Here is a 27,061-nt window from a genome sequence, read left to right as displayed (position 1 = left end):
CAGCATCCCAGGACCTGGGCACTCATCTGTACCCCTGCCTACACTCCCAGGACCCTGGACATCCCAACACTCCCCCCTGCATGCCTCAGCACCCTAGGACACACCGGTACCCCCACACCCAGGTCACCAGCACCCTGTGCACCCCAATACCCTCACCTTCACTCCCAGCACCCCAGATACTCCCGTATCCCCACCTCCCCTCTCCATCACCCCAAGGGCATCCTGATACCACCACCTCCAGATTCCCAACACCCCAGGTACCCCAATGCCCTTACCTCCACTCCCCAGCACCTTGGGCACCCCCATGCCCCTACCTCCTGGTCTCCAGCACCCATGTCACCCCCATACTCCCACCTCCGACCCCCAGCAGCCTGGGCACCCCCATACCAGCACCCCCCAGGTCTCCAGCACGCAGACCATCCCCATACAGCCTCCCCCAGTACCCTTGGTACCTCCATATCACCAGCCCCCGGCTCCACAGCACCCTGGCCACCCCCATACCTCCATCTCTACCCCCGGCACCCCCACACTCCCACCCCCAGGTCTCCTGCACCCTGGGCACCCGCACCTCCGGCCCCCGAGGCACCCCAATGCCCCAGCCCCCGAGGCACCCCCATACCCTCGTTCCCCGAGCCCTCGCAGCACCCCAGGCCCGGTACCCCCGGGGCTGGAGCTGCGCTCACCGGGGCGGCGCAGCTGGGCCGCCGGGGCTGCGGGTGCCCGGTGTGCCCGCCCCGTGACGTCAGGGCGGCTCCGGTAGCGCTTCTTAAAGGGGCCCCGGACCACCCCCACGGCGCTGCGATCGGGGGATGCTCAGCAGGCACCCCCGGGGCTGAGATCGGGGGGATGCTCAACAGGCACCCCCGGGGCTGAGATCGGGGGGATGCTCAACAGGCACCCCCGGGGCCGAGCACAGGGGATGCTCATCACAGACCCCCCAGGGCTGAGCACAGGGGATGCTCATCACAGACCCCCCCAGGGCTGAGCACAGGGGATGCTCATCACAGACCCCCCGGGCTGAGCACAGGGGATGCTCATCACAGACCCCCCAGGGCTGAGCACAGGGGATGCTCATCACAGACCCCCCAGGGCCGAGCACAGGGGATGCTCATCACAGACCCCCAGGGCTGAGCACAGGGGATGCTCATCACAGACCCCCCAGGGCTGAGCACAGGGGATGCTCATCACAGACCCCCCAGGGCTGAGCACAGGGGATGCTCATCACAGACCCCCAGGGCTGAGCACAGGGGATGCTCATCACAGACCCCCCGGGCTGAGCACAGGGGATGCTCATCACAGACCCCCCGGGCTGAGCACAGGGGATGCTCATCACAGACCCCCCAGGGCTGAGCACAGGGGATGCTCATCACAGACCCCCAGGGCTGAGCACAGGGGATGCTCATCACAGACCCCCCCGAGCGGAGCACAGGGGATGCTCATCACAGCCCCCCCCAGGGCTGAGCACAGGGGATGCTCATCACAGACCCCCCCCGAGCCGAGCACAGGGGATGCTCATCACAGACCCCCCCCGAGCCGAGCACAGGGGATGCTCATCACAGACCCCCCAGGGCTGAGCACAGGGGATGCTCATCACAGACCCCCCCAGGGCTGAGCACAGGGGATGCTCATCACAGACCCCCCAGGGCTGAGCACAGGGGATGCTCATCACAGACCCCCCCAGGGCTGAGCACAGGGGATGCTCATCACAGACCCCCCCAGGGCTGAGCACAGGGGATGCTCATCACAGACCCCCCAGGGCTGAGCACAGGGGATGCTCATCACAGACCCCCCAGGGCTGAGCACAGGGGATGCTCATCACAGACCCCCCCAAGACTGAGCACAGGGGATGCTCATCACAGACCCCCCGGGCTGAGCACAGGGGATGCTCATCACAGACCCCCCGGGCTGAGCACAGGGGATGCTCATCACAGACCCCCCCAAGACTGAGCACAGGGGATGCTCATCACAGACCCCCCCGGGCTGAGCACAGGGGATGCTCATCACAGACCCCCCCGGGCTGAGCACAGGGGATGCTCATCACAGACCCCCCGGGCTGAGCACAGGGGATGCTCATCACAGACCCCCCGGGCTGAGCACAGGGGATGCTCATCACACCTCTCAGCAGCAGGGCCCCCGGCAGCCCCACTCGTGGGCTCTCAGCGCTGCCCGTGAGCGGCGGGACCGCGCTGGCGGTAACGATGCTGCTAACGAGTTAAATGAGCAGCCCGCTGGCTTCCAGGAAGGGAGGACGAGCCCCCTGCCCCGGCTTGCCTCCCGAGGGTCCCGTTGCGGGACGAGCTGCCAGCCTGCTGCCCTGGCTCCCGGCCGTCTCCGCCGTGCCACCGAGCGCTCCCTCGCCCACTCCCGGCCCCGGGGCTGCGGGCACGGCCCCGGCCCCGCTCGCCGTGAGCCATCTTTTCCTGGAAGCGGCCCGGGAGGCGCCCGGCCGCCTCATTTAGCTCGTTAGGGGCCGCGGGGGCTGCGCAGATTGAAAAGCGCTCAGCGCGGACGCCCCCGGCCCCGCTAATGCCTTCCCGGCTGGATGCAAACAGCCCCTAATGAGCTGGGCTGGGGCTGCCGTCAGCCGGGGGCAGCTTGGGCTTGGAGACCTGAGACCCCCACAGCCCCCGGGCTGGAGGAGAATGCTCCTGCCAGAGGAACGGAGCTGGAGGAGGCACTCGGCACCCACAAGGACTTCGGGGTTGGGAATGGAAAGAAAGAGAGGGGCTGGGAGACCTGCCCCTAACACCATTTGAGTCTTCATGCAGGCATGCTGCTGAGACCCCCCTGCAGTGCTGGGGCAGCCCTGGGGTCCTCAGCACAGGCAGGGACCTGTTGGAGTAGGGCCAGAAGAGGCCACAGCAGGGCTGGAAGCCCTCTGCTGTGAGGCCAGGCTGAGAGACTTGGGCTTAGCCTGGAGAAGGCTCCAGGGACACCTTCTGGTGGCCTTGCAGTGCTGGAGGGGCCTCTAAGAAAGCTGGAGACAGTTTGGAGCAAGACCACTTGTGCCAGGCCAAGGGGGGGTGGTTTGAACTGCAAGAGGGAGATGGAGAGAAGGAGAAATGCTGGACCCTGAGGGTGGGAGCTGCCCCATGGCTGGCAGCAGTGCAGGTGAGGCTGCTTGAGGCTGTGAGCAACCTGCTGTAGCTGCAGGTGGGTGCTGGACAGAATGACCCTTCCCACCCAAACCAGCAGACACAGGAATGAGAGATGCAGTTAGCAGAGGTGGGAGCCTGAAGACTCCACAGGTGGTCAGGAGATGGAGGACTGCTGGAGGCTCTGGCTAGGTGCCCACCAAGAGCTATGGGTGGGCAATATGCCCTTTGAAAAGCAGGGGAGAGCTTGGCCCGTGTTGGGTGGCAGCCTGCAGCCCTGAGGCTTCTCCAGCCGGGAGCTGGATGGCACAGCATGGCTCAGGTTGGAAGGCAACTCAGAGATGATCTACTCCAACCTCCCCATCATGGGCAGGGACACCTCTCAACCAGATGTGGCTGCTCGAGGCCTCATCCAGCCTGGCCTTGAACACCCCTGGGCCAACCCGTTCCAGAGTCTCACCACTGAAGAACTTCTCCTTCAGCTCCAGTCCAACCCTGCTCTCCCTCAGCTTCAAACCATTCCCCCTTGGCCCGTCCCCAGGCACCCTCCTGAGAAGCTCCTGATGAGATGTCCTCGGGCTGCAGCCTGGGTGCTGCTCAGGAAGGGTGCCAGGCCCCGCAAGGGTGGCGGGGAGGGCTCCCGGGGGCCGGCGGGGGTCCGCGCCTCCCCGCAGACGCGCGGGGTGGCAGGGCAGGACTCCTCGCTCCCCGCCCGGCTGCCGCTCCGTGCCGGCCCGGAGCAGCCCACCTGCCTGCCTGCTCGTTAGCAGAGTCATGTGGCCGGAGCACTTAATTAGCAAAGAGCTGCTATAAAGCCCAGGGAGGCTGTGGGGAGGAGGCCACTGGGGCAGAGCGCGGCAGCGGCGAGCTCGGCGGAGCGGCAGGCGCCCTCTCCACTCGGGAGAGGTCAGTGCTCCTCCAGGGGAAGGGGCTGGGGGTGCCCGCGGGGTGACACCCGCGGCCCTGGGGCTCCTCAGGCTGTGGAAGGGGTCTCTCCCTGGCTGGGTGGGTTTGTGGGGCTGGGAAGGTGAGGAGCAGCCGGCAGGGCTCTGGGCTGCTGGAGCCCCAAGCCGGTCGGTGCTGGGGTTCTCTGGGACTCAGCTGCCAGCAGCGACTGGGGGTCCCCTTCCTGGCCCCTTTCCTTTTGCTCCCTAAGAGGCCCCCCCCCGGATTTATGACAGCTTTCAGGTCCCCAGAGCCCAGCTCTGCAGCACTAGCTTGCCCAGTCCTTCCCCTGGTGTGGTCCTCCTGCCCACAGGGCCCACCCAAGCCCATCCTCATCCTCTTCTCCTCACCATGCTTCATCTTTGCCTTCCTCCTGCTCCTTGGTCCCCCCATGGGCAGGGAGGAGGAAGCAAACCCTGCACTGGCAGCAGGTGAAACCCCCAGGCTGGCCCAGCTGGGGAGGTGGGGGGGGAATCTTCTGATGACAGTGTCCATGTCCCAGGCAGAGAGGGCTTTGCACCCCAGTGCTTGTGGGGTGCCCAGAAGCCATGCAGCTGAGTCTCAGCAGGGGGGTTCAGGGAACTGGGTGGCACAGAGCGGCTGGAGCCCCCAGAAGGGTCTTGGCTGTGACCTTCAGCTCTTTGCTGTGGTCCTTAATGACATCTGTGCCTGCTCTCCCCACCAGCCTCTGCATCCACACTTGAGCTTCTCAAAGCCTCTCTCCTTGCTGAGCCCAAACCCTGGGGTTTGCTTGCAGGAGCAGGGCTAGCAAAGCAGTTTGTCATTTCCCAGGGACTTCCAGGGAGATGTTTCTGCTCCAGCTGTGACAGGCAGAAGAGCTCTTGGGTTTCAGCCACGTTAAGGTCACTCCTGCCCCTTCCCTGGGCTCCTGCTGGCTGTGGTGCAAACCTGCCCATGAGGCTGGGAAAGGAAACCTGGCTCAGGGGCTGGGGGATGTGGAGAAAGCAGAGCTGGGAGAGGAAGACACCACAGAGGGGTTGGAAGGTACTGGAACTCTGAGAAGGACTTTGAGGTGCTGGAGCATGTCCAGAGAAGGGTCTGGAGAACAGGGCTGGTGAGGACCAGCTGAGGGACCTGGGGGTGTTTAGCCTGGGAAAAAGAAGGCTCAGGGGAGACCTCCTCACTCTCTACAACTCCCTTGAAGGAGGTTGGAGCCAGCTGGGGTCTCTTTTCCTAAGAAACAAATGGTAGGATAAGAGGAAAGGATCTCAAGTTGCACCTGGGGAGGTTTAGGTTGGCCATGAGGAACAATTTCTTCCCTAAAAGGCTCATCAAGGCCTGGCCCAGGCTGCCCAGGGCAGTGGTGAAGTCCCCATCCCAGGAAGGGTTTCAAAGCTGTGGAGATGTGGTGCTGAGGGCCAGGGTTTGGTGGTGCCCTGGCAGTGCTGGGGGAAGGTTGGACTCAGTGATCTTCAGGCTCCCTTCCAACTGAAGCAATTCTGTGATTCTCTTGATCCACTCTCTGCTGCTCCCCCCTCTCCCACAGGAATGTGCCCAGGCTTGGGGTGCCCCATGGCACCACAGCACATGGGTTAGCTCTGGAGGGTCCAGGTGAAGCTCTCAGGATGTGTGGTGGCCCAAGAAAGGCTTTCAAGTCCAAGAGCACACAGTCCAGGCTGGCAGCCATCTGCTGTGGGACTGCTCAGGAGGTGATGATGGTGGAGGCAGAGCCAGGCTGCCACTGCCCCTGGCCAGCCCCTCTCTGTGCAGGTTGTCCCCCAGGACCATGCTGAATGTGCTGCTGCTGTGCTGTGGGCTGCTGCAGGGGATCCAGGCTGTCCTCAGTGCCGACCTCAGCTGTGGCCACCTGCAGAAGGTGGGAGGTGGGCTGGAGGGGGTGGACAGAGCTCGCTACTCCAGCCTGCTACGCAAGGTCAAGCATGAGGTGTCTGCAGAGCCAGAAGGTGAGTTCTGGGGACCCCACACTCTCCTTCTGACCCCAGCAGCTGCTGGCTGGCATGCCCAGGACCTGCAAATGGAAGTGGGGACACAACACCCGGAGTTAGATGCAGAGGATCCCCTCTGAAGTGCAGCTTCTCCTCTCTCTGGTCAGCGAGAGCACCTTGGCATCCTGAAGGAACAGGGTGGGGGGTCCCACGGGGAGCAGAATCAGAACAGCCCCCACCCAGCAGCCCCCTTGTCCATCCTCTCTGTATCCTGCAGGAGCTCTCCCCAGGCTTGAGGGTATGGCCCTGGAAGTCCAAGAAGCCAACGGTGACCTGGTGCAGAGAGGCAGCGTGTCACAACCACAGGTAATGCCCCCTGAGCCCCCCTGCAGACACCCCAGAGGGCAGGAACAACCTTCTCTGTGCTCTGGGGGCAGTTTGGACCCCAACATGGTGCTGCCTAGGAAGGCAGCATCCCTTTGTCACCTGCTGGGGAGCAGCCAGGGCTGGGATAAGCTCAGGCTGCCTAGAACTAGAAGGAGCTCTGGCACTCAGAGTAGGTTGGTCCAAACTTGTGCTCCTGTTATCCATTTAATCAACCTCAAGTGCAGCCTAGGAAGGCTCTGCAGGGCAGAGGTAGCGCAGTGTCTTGCTTGGCTTGGCCTCCAGTGCCTCTGTTTGGGCAGAGGGCATAGAAACCTTCACTAAACTTGAGGCAGAATGGCCTTGAGAGTGCAGAAAGGCCTTGAGATGTGGTGGATGAGGCAGTGACACTCACAGAGGGCTCAGTGGTGATGTTCAACAGACCAAGCCCAGAGTTAAGCATAGAACTGTCAGGGCTGGAAGGGAGCTGCAGGCTCAGTCAGCTCCAAGCCCCTGCCATGGGCAGGGACACCTCACCCCACAGCAGGTTGCTCACAGCCACCTCCAGCCTGGCTGCAAACACCTCCAGGCATCAGCAGGAGGCTTCCACCACCTCCCTGGGCAGCCTGGGCCAGGCTCTCCCCACCCTCCTGGGGAAAACTTCTTCCTCACAGCCAATCTCCAGCTCCCCACTTCTCCTTTTGCTCCATCCCTCCCTGGCCCCCTCCAAAGTCCCTCCCCAGCTTTCTTGTAGGCCCCAGGGCAGGCTGCTGCAGCCACTCCTGGCTTTCTCCCACACACTTCTTTGCTGCTGGCACACTGCTGCAGCGCCAGGTCTTGCCCTCCTCTTCCTCCTGCCTCTCTCCAGCAGGCCTCATCCACGGAGCTGCAGGCTGCAGGCCGTGAGGAGCGCTCGCCCCGCCGCTGCGTCCGGCTGCTGGAGTCCTGCCTGGGGCAGCAGGTGCCCTGCTGTGACCCCTGTGCCACCTGCTACTGTCGCTTCTTCAACGCTTTTTGCTACTGCAGGAAGATCAGCTCCAGTTTCCCCTGTGGCAAGAACTAGGACCCTGCCCAGGGGGCTGCCGGCTCCCTGCCCGCCGGCGCAGCGCCAATAAACCAGCCCTGAGCAACAAGCCCTCGCCCAGGTGGCAGAGTTCAATCTGACCCCTCTGGGGTCTTGGAGGAGAGGGAGGGGAGCAGGATGAGGGTCCCTGCACCCAGGTGGGCACCAGAGTCCCACAGCCAAGAGCCCAGGGCACCTCCACGTCAAAAAGAGGGAGTGTGAATCGGAGCAGCTCCTGCAGGGCCCTCTCCGGTTGGGTGAGTGGTCTCTCGGCAGCTGGGGGGGCTCAGGAGGTGACATTTGGGCTGTGCTGGGAGCTTTGCTTGTGCTGGAAGGGAGCTCGAGGCTCAGCCAGCTCCAAGCCCCTGCCATGGGCAGGGACACCTCACCCCACAGCAGGTTGCTCACAGCCACCTCCAGCCTGGCTGCAAACACCTCCAGGCATCAGCAGGAGGCTTCCACCACCTCCCTGGGCAGCCTGGGCCAGGCTCTCACCACCCTCCTGGCCAACAACTTCTTCCTCACAGCCAATCTCCAGCTCCCCACTTCTCCTTTTGCTCCATCCCCCCCAGTCCTGGCCCTCCCTGGCACCCTCCAAAGTCCCTCCCCAGCCTTCCTGCAGCCCCCTGCAGCTCCTGGAAGGCCACCAGAAGGTCTCCCTGGAGCCTTCTCCTCTGCAGCCTGCACAACCCCAACTCTCTCAGGCTGTGCTCAGAGCAGAGCAGCTCCAGCCCTCTGCTCCCCCTCCTGGCCCTGCTCTGGACACCTTCCAGCCCCTCCAGAGCCTTCCTGGCACAGAGGCTGCAGAGCTGGGCACAGAGCTGCAGCTGTGGGCTCAGCAGAGCAGTTAGAGGGGCAGAGAATCATAGATCAGTTTGGGTTGGAAGGGACCTTTAAAGGCCATCTGGCCCAGATCTGGTGCAGCAAGCAGGGACATCTGCAGCCGAGCAGGCTGCTCAGAGCCTTGTCCAACCTGACCTGGCATGGTTCAAGGCATGGGGGACCTACCCCAACTCTGGGCAATCCAGGCCAGTGCTTCCTCACCCTGCCAGTGTCAGTCACGAATGTCCAAGGTGCTTTACACCCAAGGACCCTGGGGACCAAAGGGTATGGAGGCAGCCAGCACAGACCATCACCTCTGCCATGACTAACCCACACAGGGGGTAAAACCTGTCTGTGGAGGCAAACCCCAGAAGTGGTGTCCCAAAGGGGTCTGCACTGGGGCCCATACTGCTCTGTGTCTTCATCAGTGACACAGCAGGATCAAAGTGCCCCCTCAGCAAGCCTGCAGAGGACAGCAGGCTGAGTGCTGCAGCTGACACTCCTGAGGGATGGAACAGGTGGCCCAGGGAGGTGGTGCAAGCCTCCTCCTCCTCCCTGAAGGTGTTGAAGGCCAGGCTCTAGGTGGCTGTGAGCAACCTGCTGTGGTGTGAGGTGTCCCTGCCCATGGCAGGGGGTTGGAGCTGGCTGAGCCTGGAGCTCCCTTCCAGCCCTGACAATTCCATGACTCTTATTCTATGAATCCCTCCAGAGGGAGCTGGCCAAGCTTGAGAAATGGGCCTGTGGAAACCTCATGAGCTCCAACAAGACAGCCCCTGGATATCAATCTAGGCTGGGGATGCAAGGCTGGAGAGCAGCCCTGAGGAGAAGGACTTGGGGGGTGCAGAGCTGGAGATCAGCCAGCACTGAGCACTGCCAGCCCAGCCCCAGCCATGCCCTGGGCTGAGCCCCAGCAGGGTGGGCAGCAGGGGCAGGGAGGGGATTCTGCCCCTCTGCTGAGACCTCCCTGCAGTGCTGGGGCAGCTCTGGAGCCCTCAGCACAGACAGGGACCTGGGGGAGCAGGGCAGGAGGAGGCCACAGCAGGGCTGGCAGGGCTCTGCTGTGAGGCCAGGCTGAGAGAGCTGGGCTTGGGCAGCCTGCAGAAGGCTCCAGGGAGACCTTCTGGTGGTCTTTCAGAACTTAAAGGGGGCTCTCCGAAAGCTGGGGACAGAGTCTGGGGCAGGGCCACTTGGGCCAGGCCAAGGGGGGATGGTTTGGACTGCAAGAGGGAGATGGAGAGCAGAGAGAAGGAGAAATGTTGGACCCTGGGGGTGGGGAGAGCCTGGCCCAGGCTGCCTAGAGGGATGGGAGCTGCCCCACGGCTGAAGCAGGTCAGGCTGTTTGTGGCTGCGAGGGACCTGCTGTGGCCGGGATGCCTCCGCTGCCCGCAGCGGGGTTGCACTGGGTGGGCTTTAAAGGTCCCTTCCCACCTAACCCATTCCATGGTTCTACGGAGATCCGGACGGAGGGAGGGCTCCACGCGGCCCCCCGGCGCCGGAACGGGCACAGGGCGCAGGGAGCGGCGGGGCTGGGGCGGCTGCTTGCCCTGCCCGCCCCTCGGCCCCTCCCCTCCTCGCCCCGCCCCTTCCTCGCCCCGCCCCCGCAGTGGCTGCCGGGAGGGGGGCGGGCCCGCGCGGCGGGTCACGTGAGGCGGCGGGTCACGTGAGCGCCCCGCGCCGCCGCCATGTCGTCGTTCCCCGAGCTGTACTTCAACGTCGACAACGGCTACCTGGAGGGGCTGGTGCGCGGCTTCAAGGCCGGCGTGCTGCGGCAGGGCGACTACGTCAACCTGGTGCAGTGCGAGAGCCTGGAGGGTGAGTGGCTGGGGGAGGCCCCGGGAGAGGGCGGCCAGCCCCCACCCCCCGTCCCTCATACTGCGACGGAAGGGCCTGAGGGGGAAGCTCGGCCGGGCCTGAGGGGGCCGGGGCCGGGCCTGAGGGGGCCGGGGCCGGGCCTGAGGGGGAAGCTCGGCCGGGCCTGAGGGGGAAGCTCGGCCGGGCCTGAGGGGGCCGGGGCTGGGGCCGGGGCCGGGCCTGAGGGGGAAGCTCGGCCGCGCCTGAGGGGGCCGGGGCCGGGCCTGAGGGGGAAGCTCGGCCGGGCATGAGGGGGCCGGGGCTGGGGCCGGGCCTGAGAGGGAAGCTCGGCCGGGCCTGAGGGGGCCGGGGCCGGGCCTGAGAGGGAAGCTCGGCCGGGCCTGAGGGGGAAGCTCGGCCGCGCCTGAGGGGGCCGGGGCTGGGGCCGGGCCTGAGGGGGAAGCTCGGCCGCGCGGGGGGCGCCGGGGCCGGGCCTGAGGGGGAAGCTCGGCCGCGCCTGAGGGGGCCGGGGCTGGGGCCGGGCCTGAGGGGGAAGCTCGGCCGCGCGGGGGGCGCCGGGGCCGGGCCTGAGGGGGAAGCTCGGCCGGGCCTAAGGGGGAAGCTCGGCGGCGCCTGAGGGGGAAGCTCGGCCGCGCTGGGGGCGCCGGGGCCGGGCCTGAGAGGGAAGCTCGGCCGCGCTGAGGCGGCCGGGGCCGGGCCTGAGGGGGAAGCTCGGCCGCGCCTGAGGGGGCCGGGGCTGGGGCCGGGCCTGAGGGGGAAGCTCGGCCGCGCTGGGGGCGCCGGGGCCGGGCCTGAGGGGGAAGCTCGGCCGCGCCTGAGGGGGCCGGGGCTGGGGCCGGGCCTGAGGGGGAAGCTCGGCCGCGCTGGGGGCGCCGGGGCCGGGCCTGAGGGGGAAGCTCGGCCGCGCTGGGGGGGCCGGGGCCGGGCGGCGCTGGGGCTGAAGGGCTGGTGGGGATGCGAGGCACTGCGCGACAGTGGTGGTGGGGGAAACAGCCGCCGTCGGCTCTGTCCCCTCCTCCTCCCTGGGCACAGCAAGGCCCTTGGGCCCCATTCTGCCCCCCGGCTGCTGTCTCCCAGCTCAGCTGACTCAGTTCCCCGTGCGGTGGGGCAGCAGCTGATACGGTGGTTTGAGGACACTTGAGCCCTCAGCGCTTTCTCGAGGTGGCCTTGCAGCTGTGTCTGGCGGTTGCTGGGAGCCAGGAGGGTTTGCCAGGCTGTGCCAATCAGCCTCGAGTTCTGCTTTCGCTTCCTTAATGGCAGGCGGCTCAGGAAGCTTTTTTTGAGGGCAGAAGTAAGGCTGCTGGGGTAGTTTAACCTCTGGCACCCATGGTCGGTTGTTGAGGAGGTCAGGTTGTGGAGGAAAAGTCCTTGTTCCTGAAGGATTGCTAGTGGCTAAACATCCAGGGCAGGTCTGCACTCTCAGCAGCTTTGCTGACCACACCAAGCTGTGTGGTGCAGCAGGCAGGCTGGGGGGAAGGGATCCCTCCAGAGGGACCTGGGCAGGCTGCAGAGCTGGGACCATGACAACCTCAGGAGGGTCAGCAAGAGCAAGGTCCTGCAGCAGGCTCAGGGCAATCCCAGGCACTGCTAGAGGCTGGGCAGGGACTGGCTGGAGAGCAGCCCTGGAGCAAAGGCCTTGGGGGTGCTGGGGGAGGAGAGGCTCAGCAGCAGCCAGCAGGGAGCACTTGCAGCCCAGAGAGCCAAGCAGAGCCTGGGCTGCAGCAGCAGAAGTGTGGCCAGCAGGGCCAGGGAGGGGATTCTGCCTCTCTGCTCCACTCTGCTGAGCCCACAGCTGCAGCTCTGTGCCCAGCTCTGCAGCCTCTGTGCCAGGAAGGCTCTGGAGGGGCTGGAAGGTGTCCAGAGCAGGGCCAGGAGGGGGAGCAGAGGGCTGGAGCTGCTCTGCTCTGAGCACAGCCTGAGAGAGTTGGGGTTGTGCAGGCTGCAGAGGAGAAGGCTCCAGGGAGACCTTCTGGTGGCCTTCCAGGAGCTGCAGGGGGCTGCAGGAAAGCTGGGGAGGGACTTTGGAGGGGGTCAGGGAGGGACAGGACTGGGGGGGATGGAGCAAAAGGAGAAGTGGGGAGCTGGAGATTGGCTGTGAGGAAGAAGTTGTTGGCCAGGAGGGTGGTGAGAGCCTGGCCCAGGCTGCCCAGGGAGGTGGTGGAAGCCTCCTGCTCAGCCCTGGAGATGTTTGCAGCCAGGCTGGAGGTGGCTGTGAGCAACCTGCTGTGGGCTGAGGTGTCCCTGCCCATGGCAGGGGTTGGAGCTGGCTGGGGCTTGGGCTCCCTGCCAGCCCTGGGGCTCAGAAGTGCCCTGCTGAGCTTCCTGTTGCCTGGGGTCTTGAGTTCTCTTATGTTTTGATTTCCAGCCCTTGCCTTTTTTCTGCATCAGTGTCTCTAAACCTGGAGCTGGGTTTTGCTCTGTGATCCTCACCTCCTGTGCTCTCCTCCTCATCCTGATCAATCAGTGCTAAGCTGTTCCTCTCTCTCAGTCCCAGCAGTGTTCACTGGCTGCTGTCCAGCACCTGGGATCACAGCTCTCAGGAGGTCAGGCCCAGGTCTCTCTGCAGACAGGCTGGGAGCTCATGCAGAGATGTTGGCTGTTCTGCTCAGTGGGGCTGTCATTACTGGGTCACTCTTCTGTCAGTGCTGGTGAGCCATCAGTTTTACCCAAGATGATCCTTGCTGAGCAGCTGGAATTCATCCTGAGTGTCTCCAGCTGAAGCCTGGGTGCCAGCTGGGGGAGCAGGCTGCTCCCTCCAAGGCTGAGACCAGGGAATGGGAGCAGAGTGCTGTGGTGTGCCTCAGTCTCTGCTTGAACTGCCCCCAGGGTGCTTTCACTTCAGCAGAAGCTCCCCTCTGCAGCTGCACTTCCCTCCAGCTCTGCTTGCAGCAGTCTCTGTTGTTCTTGCTGTGGGGCCTGGCAGAGGAGAGGGAGAGTGAAGCAAAGAGTTGAGTGCCAAGGCCTTCTCCTCCTCTCTTGTCACCAGCTTGCCCATTCTCTTTGGCCCTCATTTCATGGCTCTCTCACCTGTGGAAGGCCTTCTTCCTCTTCTTTGTATCCTCTGCCAAGTTCAGCTCCAGCTGTGCCTTGGCCTCCCTGCCCCCATCCCTGCCCACCCAGGCAGTGTCCCTGTACTCCCCACCCCCCTGTGCAGTTCCTTCTTGCCCTGCAGTTTGCCTGGCAGGTCCTGGCTCAGCCCTGCTGGTCTCTTCCCTGCCTTGTCTGATCTCTTACCCCTGGGGAAGGAGGTTCCTTGTGCTTTGTGGAGAGTGTCCTTCAGGCTCTGCCAGCCCTGCTTGGCTGCCTGGCCCCTGGGGCCATTTCCCAGCTCTCCTGCTGACCAGCTCCTTGAAGGCTGTTTCCCTGGCTGTGTTCAGAGGTGCTTGGGGCTCTGGTTTAGGGGTGGCCCTTGTAGAGTAGGGCTCTGGGTTGGCCTTGGTGCTCCTGAGGCTCTCTTCCAGGGTGAATGTTTCTGTGGCTCTGTTCCTGCTTTTGAGCTGGGCAGGAGTCTCAGCATGCCCTGAGCTGTCACTTCATCACCTTCACTGCAGGTAACTCTCTCTGGGGAGGCCTTTTCTGTACTTTCTCCCTTTCCTCCCTGCTCTGCCTTCTGAACCAAGCTGTGTGAAGCTGGCTCTGCCCTGGAGCTGTGCTTGGAATGAGGCTGGAGCTGCCCTGTGCTGCTTGTGGTCTCCTTGCTGCCCAGTCTCTGACAGCTGTCTGGTGGCAGTGGCTGCTCTGCTCCTTGTCAGGCTTCATTCAGAGCCTGAAGGCTGTTCCAAGCTCTCTGCCCATCCTGTCCCTCCTCCCCTTGGCTTTCTGTGCCTGTCTGCTGTGCTCTTGTGGAGGGGGTTGCCTTGCTGCTGGTCACTGCCCCTGGGCTGTGGTCAGGCTGTTTGGTTTCTCTGTCCCTTTGGTGCTGCTTCTCCCAGTGCCTGTGTTCTGTGTGCCCTGCTGCTCCCCCAGGTGCCTGTCTGCACCAAGTCCAGCAGTGAGCAACCCAGGCATGAAGGACTCGCAGATCCTTCCCCACTGGTGGTGTTCTGTCATTGCTGCTGGCTCCTGGGTGTGAGCCTGGCTCTGCAGCTAATCCCAGGCCTGGAGTGGGTGGTTGAGCACCTTGGCCATGGCTGCTCCCTGGTACTGACCTTGCTTGGAGGATGTTGTGCTTCCAGATGTGAGCTGCTGCTCCCTGTCCTGTGCTTGGGAGCACGAAGGCATTGACTTCCCTGCTTCAGGACTTGTGCTGGCAGCCTAGTGCTGCTGGAGGGAGGAGCTCCTGCTCTCCTGCCTGCATCCTCTGCCATTTCTGTTTGTGTGATCAGTTCAGGCTCCTGCTTGAGTCCAGAAGAGAGCCAAGGAGGCCCTCTGTGGTCAGGCAGGCTGCTGAGATGGCCTCAAGGAGCAGGAAAGCATGACTGGAATTGAGGGAAGGCCTTGAGAGCTCTTTTGGCTTAACCTTTCCTGTAGAACTCATCAAAACCATTTTCAGTCCTTCCTTTCAGCTCCAGAAGGCCTGGGGCTGTGGCTGAACCTCAGCCAGAGCTCCTCCTGTGCTCTCCACCTGTGCTGGGTCATCCTTGGGACCCACCTGGCCCTCCCTGCCTCCAGTTCCTGCTTCTGACACAAGATGTCAGTGAAGGACCTGGAGCTGCTTCCCTCTGCTTGCCTGCTGGGGGCATGGCTCTGCTCTGGAGTGGAATCTCTCTTGGCCAAGCAGGCTGGTTAGCTGCTCAGCTTTCTGCTGTCAGAGGATGGTGAGCTGGCTTCAGCTCCTGGAAGCTGGGGGAGGCTGTGGGAGCTCCATTGTCATCATGAGGGCCTCTAGGAAAGCTGGGGACAGGCTTCTGAGCAAGGCCTTCTGTGCCAGGCCTAGGGGGGATGGTTTGAGCTGGAAGAGGGAAACTGAGAGTGGAGAGAAGGAGAAATGTTGGACCCTGGGGGTGGGGAGAGCCTGGCCCAGGCTGCCCAGGGAGCTGCCCCATGGCTGCAGCCATTCCAGGTCATGTGTGGGGCTGTGAGCAGCCTGCTCTGGTTGTAGATGACCCTGCTGACTGCAGGGGGTGAGCAGAGGTTGCAAGGGCCCTGGCAACCCAAACCAGTCTGGGATTCTGTGCTCTCTGGAGAGCAAAGTGCTGCTGGTGCAGGGGGACAGGGGGCAGCAGAGTTTGTTCTGGGACAGGAGGTTGCCAGCAGGCTTTGCTGCTGCTCTGCAAGAGGCTCCTGGAGCCTGGAGGGTGCACAGATCATCTTCTCTAGAAACAGCAACTGCTTTACCTCCAAGGCAGTGCTCAGAAGCCTTTCATTGCCAATGTTCCTCCTGCTGCCACGGCAGCAGTGTAGGAAACAGACTGCTTTATGGCCTGCCAGTGTTAAAGAGGTGATGGGCATGGTGGGTGCTGGTGCCTCAGCTCAGGGCCCCTGTGTTTGATGTGGACATGGGGGGATGAGCTCTGTCCTGCCTTTGGCTCCAGCTGTCTGTGCAGATAGTCTCATGACCCCTCTAGGGTTTCTTGTGCTTTGTTTGTGCCTCTCAGCCTGCAGTTTCTCTCTCTGCTCTGGCCTTGTCCTGTGACAGCTCTTGGCTTCTCTTTCTCTCCCCCCCAGGGTGGTGGTGTGGTGTCCCATCAGCTTGATGGAGAGGAGACTAGACCCAAGATGTGTTTTGGAGGCAAAGGGTGGCTAGGAGAAGAGCAATGAATGTGCTGCTGTTAGGAAGAAAGGATTTCCATGCCTGCAGCTCTCTTCCACCTCCTCACTTTGGTCCACAGGCTCCAGTGACATCAACAGCAAAGCCAGGGAGCTTGAGGCAAGTAGGTGACACTTGTGCTAGGCTGCCTGGTGCAGGGCATGGTGGCCTGCCCCAGTGGCATCCTCACATGTGCCCTGCTCTGCAGCAATGTGTAGTGAGCACTGAGCTCCTGAGGCAGGCCTGAATGCTGGTGAATAAGCCAAGGCTGGGCAGGTTGGCTTTGAGTCCTGAGGAGTATTCCCAGGTTTGCTTTCTGTAGCCTGTGCTGCCCAGAAGGGGAGTTCTGCTTTCATGGAACTGCCAGGGCTGGAAGGGAGCTCAGGGCTCAGCCAGCTCCAACCCCTGCCATGGGCAGGGACACCTCACCCCACAGCAGGTTGCTCACAGCCACCTCCAGCCTGGCTGCAAACACCTCCAGGGCTGAGCAGGAGGCTTCCACCACCTTCCCTGGCCAACAACTTCTTCCTCACAGCCAATCTCCAGCTCCCCACTTCTCCTTCTGCTCCATCCCCCCCAGTCCTGTCCCTCCCTGGCACCCTCCAAAATCCCTCCCCAGCTTTCCTGCAGCCCCCTGCAGCTCCTGGAAGGCCACCAGAAGGTCTCCTCAGAGAGAGGCAGCCTCAGGAGTGAATTGCTCAAGCCTTCCTGTCCATTTTCCTCCTACTCCCTCCTCTTCCCTCCTTCTCCACACAGAGGACAGGTGAAGCACAGGAGAGCTAGCCCCATTGCAGCAAGGGCCTGAGCAGTGCTGTGGGCTCCTGGTCCAACAGATAGGTCACAGAATCAGAGAATTCTTACAGCTGGAAAAGGCCTCCAAGATCTTCCCCAGGAGGGTGGTGAGAGCCTGGCCCAGGGAGGTGGTGGAAGCCTCCTGCTCAGCCCTGGAGGTGTTTGCAGCCAGGCTGGAGGTGGCTGTGAGCAACCTGCCGTGGGGTGAGGTGTCCCTGCCCATGGCAGGGGCTTGGAGCTGGCTGAGCCCTGAGCTCCCTTCCAGCCCTGCCAGCTCTGTGATCACAGAGCCTGGCCAAGACCCAGACACCACCATGGCCATTAAACCAAGGTGAGAAGTTGTGGAGCATGGCCTCTGCATCTGCCTTCTGCTGAGTGCAGTCTGCTTTTGTTGTCACAGTCCCAGGGCCGTTTGGGTTTCTCTCCTCCCCCTGAGGCCTCCTCTGGTGTTACAGAGTGTTCTCAGCATCCCTCTGCTGAGAGGAGCCTGGGGGAGGCTGTGCTGCAGTTCCTCTGCCTGTCTTATCACTGTGACCCTGGAGCTTGGGCCCCACAGGGCTGGAGCTGGGCTCCATTTGCATCTTAACTGCGTGGACACTGTGTCCTCTCCTGTGTAGAGAAGCTGCATTGCCTCCAGGGCTGCAGACCACCCTTAAGAGTGCTTCTGGCACCGTGGTGCAGAGCACTGTGAGCTCCATGTGCTCTCCTGGCTTTGGGAGGAATGGGACTGCTCCTTCCCTGTGCAGCCAGCTAAGTGCCAGGTCCTGCTCTGGAGTCACATCAACCCCATGAACACTCCAGGCTGGAGGCAGAGTGTCTGGAAGCTGCTTGGCAGGAAAGGGGCTGGGGATGTTGTTTGACAGAGGCTGGAGATGATCCAGCATGTGGCCAAGAAAGCCCCCAGCAGCCTGGCCTGGAGCAGCAGTGGTGTGGCCAGCAGGAGCAGGGCAGGGGTTGCACCTCTGTGCTGGTGAGGCTGCACCTTGGATCCTGGGTTCAGTTGTGTCCCCTGCACTCTGAGAAGGACACTGAGGGGCTGGAGCATGCCCAGAGAAGGGCAGCAAAGCTGGGGAGGGGTCCAGAGCACAACTCTTGTGAGGGGCAGCTGAGAGTTGTTCAGACTGGAGAAAAGGAGGCTCTGGGGGGAGACCTTCTGGCTCTCTACAACTCCCTGAAAGGAGGCTGGAGCCCTGGGGGGGGATTGGTCTCATCTCCCAGGGAACCAGCAACAGACAAGAGGAGATGGCCTCAGGTTGCTCTAGGGGAGGTTTAGGTTGGGCATGAGCACCAATTTCTTCCCCAGAAGACCCAAGCCCTGGACTGGGCTGCCCAAGGCAGGGCTGGAGTTCCTGTCCCTGGAGAGGTTGCCAGGCACTGCAGATGTGGTGCAGAGGTGCCCTGGCAGTGCTGGCTTTGTGGCTGGACTCAAGGATCTTAAAGGTCTCTTCCAACCTTGATGGTTCTGTGATGCCTTTGTACAGCCAAGCAAGGAATGGTCCTGAAGTGTGGCCAAGCTTAGATCCATCCCAGAGCTGGCAGGGCTGGAAGGGAGCTCAGGGCCCAGCCATGGGCAGGGACACCTCACCCCAGGGCAGGTTGCTCACAGCCACCTCCAGCCTGGCTGCAAACACCTCCAGGGCTGGAGGAGCTTCCAGCACCCCCTTGGGCAGCCTGCTCAGTCTGAACTTGGGGGGGTGTAGAATCCAAGCCATACTGTGGTAGGGAGCTCTGAGGAGCACAGCCCTGATGCCCTCTGTCTCCTGACACCTAGGAGCCCTCGCTGGGGCTGAGAGAGGGCTGTGGCCCTTTCTCTCCAGGAGCTTTCCTGGCTGGCAGCAGTGAGAGCAGGGGAGCAGGGTACAGAGCAGGCCATTCCTGCCCTGCTGGCTGCTGGGGCAGCAGCACAGAGCGGCCCAAACGCCCTCCTGCCGCTGCTGGGGGCGCTGTGCTCTGTCCTGCAGCAGCAGGGAGCGTGGCTGGCTGCTGAGCTGTCCTGCTGCAGGGAGCTGCAGGCAGACATTACTCCCTGGCAGCAGGGGGGCACTTCCCTGGCTTCCTGCACCCTGGTAGCAAACAAACACTGCGGTCCCTGGCTGCCTGCAGGGTTCAGCAGAGGCTCTCTGCTGTTTGTTCTGGCCTGCTGCAGCAGGCAGAGAGCTGCTCCCTGGCTTCTCCCAGCTAAGCTTCCAGCAGCAGCTGAGGTCATCCCCTCCTCCCTGGTGCAGCTTCAGGCCTTGTTTGGGTCCTGCCCTGGTCAGGAGGTGCTGGTGTCTGGGCAGCCTGGCAGGTAGGAGCTCTGGGCAGCCTGGCAGTGCTTTGGGGTTGTTTTTCCTCTGCTGTCAGCTCCTGCAGTGTGAGGCTGCTCCCTGCCCTCTTCCTCTTTGCTTCTCTCTAGGGGCTGGCTGATGTCTTGCACTGCTGAGGTCCCAGCCCTGACTTTGTGCTTCTGGGGTGGGGGTGGAAGTGGAGGTGCAGGGCTGCAGCTTGCTGGAGATGCAGCAGATCAGGAGGGGCTACTTCACCTTTGGGGCCGTTTAGCTGATGGGCTCCTAAGGAGGCAAGGCCTGACCAGGCTGGGTTTAAAGCTCTGAGGGGGGTGGATTCAAGCCCGAGGAGAGCTGGGCTTAGAGACACAGGCTGCTGGTTGGTGCTGAGTGCGTCCCAAACACCGAGGTGAAGGGCTGGAGGTGAGACACTGATGGCACAAGGGGCAAGAAAATGCTGCTGCTTTGTGTCCAGCTCAGAAGAAAGGTGGCCTCGGGCTGCCAGGGGAGTGCAACCACGGGAGAGGGCTTGCATCCTGCGGGGAGTAAAGGCTCTCTGGCTGCTGCCTGGGGGAGGTTTCGGAGAAGCAGCTTGAGGAGGTGGCTCCAAGCAGCAGCAAGCTGAGCAGCAAGGACCGCAGCATGAGGGCAGCGGTGGGTGGTGGGGCCGAGCCGCCGCCTAACCCCCAGGGCTGCTGTGCCGCCTCGGGGCTGGGGGGTGGCAAGCAGGCTTTGATGTCTGCAGCCGTCCGCGGCCCCGGGCCGGCTGCAGCCGGGCGCTGGGGCTGCAGCGGCGCACGGCCGGAAGGGGCTGCTGGGCTCAGCCCTCCCCGGGAGCCCCGAACCCGATTCCCCCTCGGCAGTGCAGTGACGGGAGGGGGGAGGGGGCTGGAAGCAGGAAGGGGCCGCGGTGCGAGCTGCTGGCAGCCCGGGTCACTGTCTGAGCAGGGCTTACCGGGCAGCCCTTGAGCGCTGCCAGATGGCTGAGAGGCCACTGAGCAATCAGCCCTGCCTGCGGGGCTGCATCCCCGGCAGCAGGGAGAGCATTCTGCCCCTCTGCTGAGCCCCCCCGTGCAGTGCTGGGGCAGCTCTGGAGCCCTCAGCACAGCCAGGGACCTGCTGGAGGTCCTGCAGGAGGGCCACAACAGTGCTGGCAGGGCTGGAAAGGCTCTGCTGTGAGGCCAGGCTGAGAGAGGTGGGCTTGGGCAGCCTGGAGAAAGCTCCAGGGAGACCTATCAGCCTTCCAGTGTTTGAAGGGGGCCCACAGGGGAGCTGGAGAGGTGCCTTTTACCAAGGCATGGAGTGACAGGGCAAGGGGCAAGGGCTTCAGACTGGCAGAAGCTGGGTTTAGATGAGGCAGGAGGTGGAAATTCTTGCCTTGAGGGTGGGGAGGCACTGGACCAGGCTGCCCAGGGAAGCTGTGGAGGCTCCAAGCCTGGAAGTGTTCAAAGCCAGGTTGGATGAGGCCTTGACCAACATGGTCTGGTAGGAGCTGTCCCTGCCCATGGCAGAGGGCTTGGAACTAGATGACCTTTAAGGTCCCTTCCAACCCAAACTAGTCTCCGATTCTAATGACTCAGTTTCTTGTTATGGCCAAGCACACTTGCAGGAGATGATCCTCTTGTCCCTGTGGATCTGAAGTCCTTAAAGAAAATGCCATCTGGAGTGTTGGGGTGTGATGCTGAGCTTTGGTTGTGTTTGCCCTCAATGGAACCAGAGGGCAGAGCTGAGAGGAGCTGCCTTGCAAGCCCATGGTGTGCTCATCTCCATTGCTCCCTGGCTTGGACACTCAACAGAAGGAATCTGTGCCTCTGACAGGCTGTGACCTGGCCAGAACACGCTGGCTCTGGCAGGGGAGGGGAGAGAATGAAAGTGCTGTGGTCATCCAAGTGCTGCTGGCCCAGGGCTGCTCCCTCTGCTTCTATCAGTGCATGGAGTGCTGGGGGCAATGCCAGCGGGGGCAAACCCACCTGCCAGCAGCAGGCACCGGGCTGCTGGCATCCCAAGGAGCTGACCTGCAACTGCTGGGCTCTGGGTTGCAGGGCTCCCCCCTCTGGGTTGCAGGGCTCCCCCTCTGAGCAGGGCAGGCAGCCTCTCCTGGCCGTGCAGCGTGTGGGATCTCTGGCGGCCGCCCCTGCTGCTGAGGCTGCTGCCAGAGGACAGCTCCAGGTCAGCCTGAACTTGCATTAGGAAATGGGGACTTGAACTTTTGGAGAGCTTGGGGCTTGCTCAGCAGTGGATCCTCTTACTGCTCAGAGTGCTGCTGGGCCAGCCCAGCTGGCAGGGCGTCTGTGGAACCACGAGATGAGGCCCTGCCTGCTGGGAGCAGGCCCTGCTCAGGGCTCCCCAAAGCCCTCGGCCCAGGCTGGGTGGCTGGCCCAGGGGCTTCAGGAGCACAGGCTCCTCTCAGGCTCTTGCTGCACCGTGGGATGCCTTGAGTCAGGGCTTAGCAATCTGGTGCAGGGCTTTGGAAACCCATCCTGCTCTGCCTGCTGGGCTGCTGGGAGGCTCAGGGAGCGCAGGGCCTGCACTTTGTGGCTGGCCTGCCCCTGCAGGAGTCGCTTCCAAGTGTTATATAAACATGGCCCTTATTCCAGTTGCAACACCAGGATGTGCTGGCTCTTGTGCTGCAGAGCTGGGAGGGGGCAGGACAGAATGCTCCAGCCAAGGAGCTCAGGGGAGCTCGCTCAGAGGGAAAGGCTGCTGTGTGGAGCTGTGTGGCTGTGGGCTGAGCAGGATCCAGCTCTGACCTCCTGGGAGGGGTTGGTACAGCAGACTCTGCTGTTTGTGTCACTGCAGCTCTAGCACCAAGTGTCCTGAGAGCGAGGGGACAGCCTCAGGGCTGTGAGTGGAGCTGCAGGCAAGGCCAACAGCACCACACAGGCCTAGGATGGCTCAGGCTGAAAGGGACCTTAGGATCATCTACTCCAATCCCCATGCTGCAGGCAGGGACACTTCTCAACCAGACTCAGCTGCTCAGTGTCTCACCCAGCCTGGCTCTGAACACTCCTGGGGAGGAGGCATCCACAGCCTCCCAGGGCAGCCCATTCCAGTCTCACCACCCTCATGCTGAACAACCTCTTCCTCAGCTCCACTCTGACCCTGCTCTGCCTCAGCTCCAAACCCTTCCCCCCTGGCCTGGCTCCAGAGCCCCTCAGCAAAAGTCTCTCTGCAGCCTTCCTGCAGGATCCCTTCAGGTCCTGGCAGCAGCTCTGAGGAGCCCCTGGAGCCTTCTCCTCCCCAGGCTGCACAGCCCCAGCTCCCTCAGCCTGTGCTCCCAGCAGAGCTGCTCCAGCCCTCTGCCCTGGGTCAGTGATAGTGTGCCAAGCAGGAGCAGGGCAGTGGTTGTCCTCCTGAGCTCAGCACTAAGGCTGCACCTTGAGTACTGGATCAGTTCTAGGGCCCTCACTAGAAGGACATCGAGGTCCTGTGCTGGATGGGACCAGTACAGGACCCCCAAGCTGGTGAAGGGTCTGGTGAGGAGCAGCTGAAGTACCTGGGGGTGTTTGGTCTGGAGAAGGTGAGGCTGAGGGGAGGCCTTCTGGCTGTGTACAGCTCCCTGAAAGGAGGCTGCAGCCAGATGGGGCCAAGAGGAAACGGCCACAAGTCGCACCAGGGGAGGCTTGGCTTGGACACCAGGAAAGAAGGAAGTCCTGTGCCAGGCTGCTCAGGGCATGGAGCAGTCCTGCCCGTCCCTGGGGGGGTGTCAGGGCCGTGTGGACGTGGTGCTGGGGGCCGTGGTTGGAGCCCGTGGCCCCGAAGGCCTTTGCCAGCCAAGGGGATGCTGTGGGGGCTTTCATCGTGCCCTGATCCTGCCCTCTCCTTTGCAGACTTGAAGCTGCACCTGCAGAGCACAGACTATGGCAACTTCCTGGCCAACGAGGCCTCCCCCCTCACCGTCTCGGTGATCGACGACAAGCTGAAGGAGAAGATGGTGGTGGAGTTCCGCCACATGCGCAACCACGCCTACGAGCCGCTGGCCAGCTTCCTCGACTTCATCACGTGAGTGCCGGGCGGGGCCTGGGCGGGGCCTGGGCGGGGCCTGGGCGGGGCCTGGGCGGGGCCTGGGCGGGGCCGGCCGCGCCTGGGCGGCACCCTGCAGCGCTGGTGGCCCTCCAGGCCCTCACCCCAGCTCTCCGCGCTCGTCAGTGCAGCTGGTGGAGGCTGCAGGTCTCCAGCCAGCGGCGTCGCAGCAGCCTGTGGGTGCCTCCTTGGCACAGCAGCGTGGCAGCAGCCTGTGGGTGCCTCCTTGGCACAGCAGCGTGGCAGCAGCCTGTGGGTGCCTCCTTGGCACAGCAGCGTGGCAGCAGCCTGTGGGTGCCTCCTTGGCACAGCAGCGTGGCAGCAGCCTGTGGGTGCCTCCTTGGCACAGCAGCGTGGCAGCAGCCTGTGGGTGCCTCCTTGGCACAGCAGCGTGGCAGCAGCCTGTGGGTGCCTCCTTGGCACAGCAGCGTGGCAGCAGCCTGTGGGTGCCTCCTTGGCACAGCAGCGTGGCAGCAGCCTGTGGGTGCCTCCTTGGCACAGCAGCGTGGCAGCAGCCTGTGGGTGCCTCCTTGGCACAGCAGCGTGGCAGCAGCCTGTGGATGCCTCCTTGGCACAGCTGCTTGGCTGCCCTGCAGTGCAGGACAGGCTCAGCCTCCGCTGGAGCTGTCATTTACTCTTCTCCCTTCTGGTAGATGTTCCTGGGGCTTTTGAGGTGTGATCCATGTGTCTGCAGGACAGCTGCTCCCTGCCCTCATCAGGGCTGCTGTCATCTTGCCCCCTCACCCCCAGGGGCTGCAGCCCCTCCTCTGACCTGCTTTGGCAGGGGGCTTGGACTTGGTGATCTCTTGAGGTCCCTTCCAGCCTCTGAAGTGCTGTGGTGCTGTGATCAGGGAGAGGAGCTGGCCAGAAACTGAACAACTTCCCCTCCCCCCCACTCTTTGGGGGTTAATCTTGGATTTGTTTTTGTCAGCCAGCTCAGTGGGATCCAACAAAGGGCAGCAGGAGAAGGGAGGGCAGGGGGGGCTGCAGGGGGGGCTGCAGCAGCCTCAGCCTGTGTGTCAGTGCATGGGGGTGGGGGTGTGTGTGACCCCACAGCAGGTCCAGCTGATGTGAAGAGCCTGAAGTGCCACAGTTTGCTTCTGCTGGAGCTCTGCACAGCCTCTGCTTCCCTGTTGGAGTCAGGAGTCAAATGGGAGTTGCCAGGCTTGGTGGGAGATGAGCTGTGCAAGCTTGCATCTGAAGCATGGGATTGAAGCTGGCCTGGGCTCAGCCTGCACAGCCAGAGGCCTTCTCTCAGCAGCAGGGAGATGCCTCCTGGACATCCTGGCTTAGTAGAACCTGACTGTAGCCTGCACCTCTGAGAAGTATCACAGCTATCACTGTGCTCTCTCCTGTGCCACACCTCTTTAGAGACAGGACCCAGGAGGAACCTGCAGGCTTCATCCCTTTGCTGTTGCCTGACTGTCCTGCTTGGAGCCCAGAGTGTGGCAGAGCTGAAGTGCAGGGGCTCAGGCCCTGCCTGCCCTCAGGGCATGGCTTGGCAGGGAGGCTGGGAGTGGCTGTGGGAATCCAGCTCCTTGTTGCCACCCATTCTGGTGACCTTTGTTGGGTGTCTGCATCCAGCTGGATGTGCAGAAGACCTTAACCATCTCCTGTCATCTGCCAGGCTGCTTCTTGGCAGCTCTTTGTGTGAGTTAACTTTACAAGTGGTGTTTTGCCCTCAGCTTGATATAACTCTGATCCTCTTCTGCTGCTTGCTTTCTGACTGGGATGAGTTCTCTGTAATCAAACATGGGGCCCTGAGCACCCTGCTGTGGTGTGAGGGGTCCCTGCCCATGGCAGGGGGCTGGAGCTGGCTGAGCTCCCTTCCAGCCCTGGCAATTGCATGCCTCTGTGCCAGAGGTCAGTGTCTCCTGCCTGCTGCATCATCTCCTCTTGTAGATGGCAGAGTCATGCACTCAGAGAGTGGTTTGGGTTGGAAGAGACCTTCAAGATGATGGAGTCCAATGGATAGCCTCGAGCTGCACCAAGCCTGGTGCTCAACCATGGCCCTCAGCACCACAGCTCTGCCTCTTCTACATGCCTGCAGAGGGGGGGATCCAGCCTCCTCCCTGGGCAGCCTGGGCCAGGCTTTGAGAGCCTTTTCAGTGAAGTTTTTTCTAATGCCCAACTTAAACCTTGCCTGCAGCAGCTTGAGGCCATTTCCTCTCACCTCACTTCTCTAACTGGGACCAAGCCCCACCTGGCTCCAGCCTTCTTTCAGGGAGCTCTGGAGAGTCAGAAGGTCTTCCCTCAGCCTCCTTTTCCCCAGGCTGAACCACCTCAGCTGCTCCTCCCTCCCCAGCCCTGTTCTCCAGCCCCTTTCCCAGCCTGGTTGTGCTGTCTTGGTCCCACTCAGCACAGGAGGGTCTTTCCTTGAGTTGTCCTTGTCTCTTTTCCCTTTTGACCACAAGGTTTGCTGTAATGCCACTGTGTAGTGCTGCCTGGAGGAAGGCAGAGGATGAAGCAAGAGAAGAGCTGGTTTGCTATTTGAAGGCTCTCCATACTCTGCTCAGGGGTGCCCAGGGCCAGGCCAAGGGGCAGAGGGCACAGACTGGCAGCCAGGAGGTTGGATCTGAGCAGGAGGAGAAAGTTGTTTGGTGTGAGGCTGCTGGAGGCCTGGAGCAGGCTGCCCAGAGAGGTTGTGGAGTCTCCTGGTGTGGAGAGCTTCCAACCCCCCCTGGGCACTGTGCCCCTGGGCATTGTGCTGTGGGTGCCCTGCTGGGGCAGGGCCTTGGACTGGATGCTCTCTGGGGTCCCAGGCTGGGGCTGGGTGAACAGAAGGGCTAGATGGGATTTCTTGGATTGCCTTTCAGGGCTCTGCTTTGTTCTCTGAAACTGTCCCATGGGTTGTGGTAGGTCTTGGCTTGGGCTGGGGGCAGGAGTTTCAGGGATCCCTGTCCTGCTGACAGTGTGAAGCCTTCCATGCAGATCCCAAAGAGCTGGAACTGGAGAGCAGCCCTGTTCAGAGGCTGGCAGCACATCCTTGTGCCAGTAGCCCTCCTCTAACCCAGGCTTGTGTGGGCAGCAGCATAGAGACCATAGAATCAACCAGGTTGGAGAAGCCTCAGAGCTCATCCAGTCCAACCTGGCACCCAGCACCTCCTGACCACTCAACCATGGCTTCAAGGGCCACATCCAGTCCCCTCTTGAACACCCCCAGGGGATGGGGACTCCACCACCCCCCTGGGCAGCACATCCCAAGGGCCAATCTCTCTGGCTGGGAAGAACTTTCTCCTCACCTCCAGCCCAAACCTCCCCTGGCACAGCTTGAGACTGTGGCCTCTTGTTCTGGTGCCTGGGAGAAGAGCCCAGCCCCCACCTGACTACAACCTCGCTGCAGGGAGTTGAAGAGAGCAAGAAGGTCTCCCCTGAGCCTCCTCTTCTCCAGGCTGAGCAACCCCAGCTCCCTCAGCCTCTCCTCCCAGGGCTGTGCCCCAGCCCCCTCCCCAGCCTCATTGCCCTTCTCTGGAAGGTGTTTAGCCAGAGGATGAGGACAGTGCTGGGGGTGTTGTGGCTGTGCACACAGAGGTGCTGTGTCACCCTGTGACAGCTCCTCTTCCCCTCCAGGCCCTCAGGTGGGCATATTGGGGCAGTTTGTCTCTGCCTTTCCAACCTGGCTATTTCCTACTCCTTTCTTTTAGGGTGGTTAATGAAACTTGAGCAGGAAATGGGCAGGATGACTCCTGGGAGACAGCTCCAGGCAAGAGAAGGCAGCAGGTGGTCAGGAGGAGAAATTGTTTTCAACTTGAATGTGTTCCTGTGCTGAATTTCCAGGCTGAATTGGGAAAGGAACTGGGGGAAGGCTGTGGAAAGCTTTCAGTGGGGCTGCTGCCTGCATGGGGAGAGCTGGGGGTCACAGGATGGGCTGGGGACCTCCAGAGGTCACCCAACCTCCTCCCTGCAGTCAGCAGGAGCATCCTCACCTAGGTCAGGTTGCCCAGAGCCTTGTCCAGCCTCCCCTTGAGTATCTCCAAGGAGGGGACTGTCATGGGAGAGGGGAATTGGGTTGGAAATGGGGGGTTGAAAACTCAGGGGGGGGTTGCAGGAGATGGTGGACTCCAACATCTCCAGAGGCCACTTCCAACCCCTAACATCCTGTGCCTGGCTTAGAATGGCAGGAGGTGTCTGTGGCACAGGTCAGCTCTGGGGCTCCCTGCTGCCTCTGTGCAGGCTCCCATGGTGAGCACACAGCACATCCTCAGCTCAGCTTCGGGCTCCTCGCTCCAAGAAGGACACTGAGGGGCTGGAGTGTGCCCAGAGAAGGGCAACCCAGCTGGGGAGGG

General features: G+C 62.5%; 2 protein-coding genes across 2 annotated transcripts in view; both read left to right on the top strand.

Annotated features, from left to right (window-relative positions):
- Positions 1–5,784: 5,784 nt before the first annotated feature.
- AGRP (agouti related neuropeptide) lies at positions 5,785–7,373 on the top strand. The gene is made up of 3 exons (XM_054170143.1): positions 5,785–5,965; positions 6,225–6,313; positions 7,182–7,373. Exons 1-3 carry the CDS (start codon positions 5,788–5,790, stop codon positions 7,371–7,373), a joined length of 459 nt encoding a protein of 152 aa, XP_054026118.1. The 5' UTR covers positions 5,785–5,787.
- Positions 7,374–9,821: 2,448 nt separating this feature from the next.
- The window catches only part of ATP6V0D1 (ATPase H+ transporting V0 subunit d1), a 41,910-nt gene continuing 24,670 nt past the window's right edge, over positions 9,822–27,061 (top strand). Inside the window, exons 1-2 of the mRNA XM_054170139.1 lie at positions 9,822–10,007; positions 22,583–22,754. Coding sequence (XP_054026114.1) covers positions 9,878–10,007; positions 22,583–22,754 — 302 coding nt within the window. The 5' untranslated portion in view covers positions 9,822–9,877. The remainder of the gene's footprint in view (positions 10,008–22,582; positions 22,755–27,061) is intronic.

This window comes from Dryobates pubescens, chromosome 19, assembly GCF_014839835.1.
Source record: "Dryobates pubescens isolate bDryPub1 chromosome 19, bDryPub1.pri, whole genome shotgun sequence".
NCBI classification, from domain to species: domain Eukaryota; kingdom Metazoa; phylum Chordata; class Aves; order Piciformes; family Picidae; genus Dryobates; species Dryobates pubescens.
This window is presented reverse-complemented; position numbering and strand designations above follow the sequence as displayed.

Bases quoted from the DNA above. Each gene is read 5' to 3' on its own strand.
- AGRP (XM_054170143.1), top strand. From the start codon at position 5,788: ATGCTGAATGTGCTGCTGCTGTGCTGTGGGCTGCTGCAGGGGATCCAG. The intron at 5,966-6,224 runs GTGAGTTCTGGG...TGTATCCTGCAG, and splicing joins GGTGTCTGCAGAGCCAGAAG to GAGCTCTCCCCAGGCTTGAG. The intron at 6,314-7,181 runs GTAATGCCCCCT...TCTCTCCAGCAG, and splicing joins GCAGCGTGTCACAACCACAG to GCCTCATCCACGGAGCTGCA.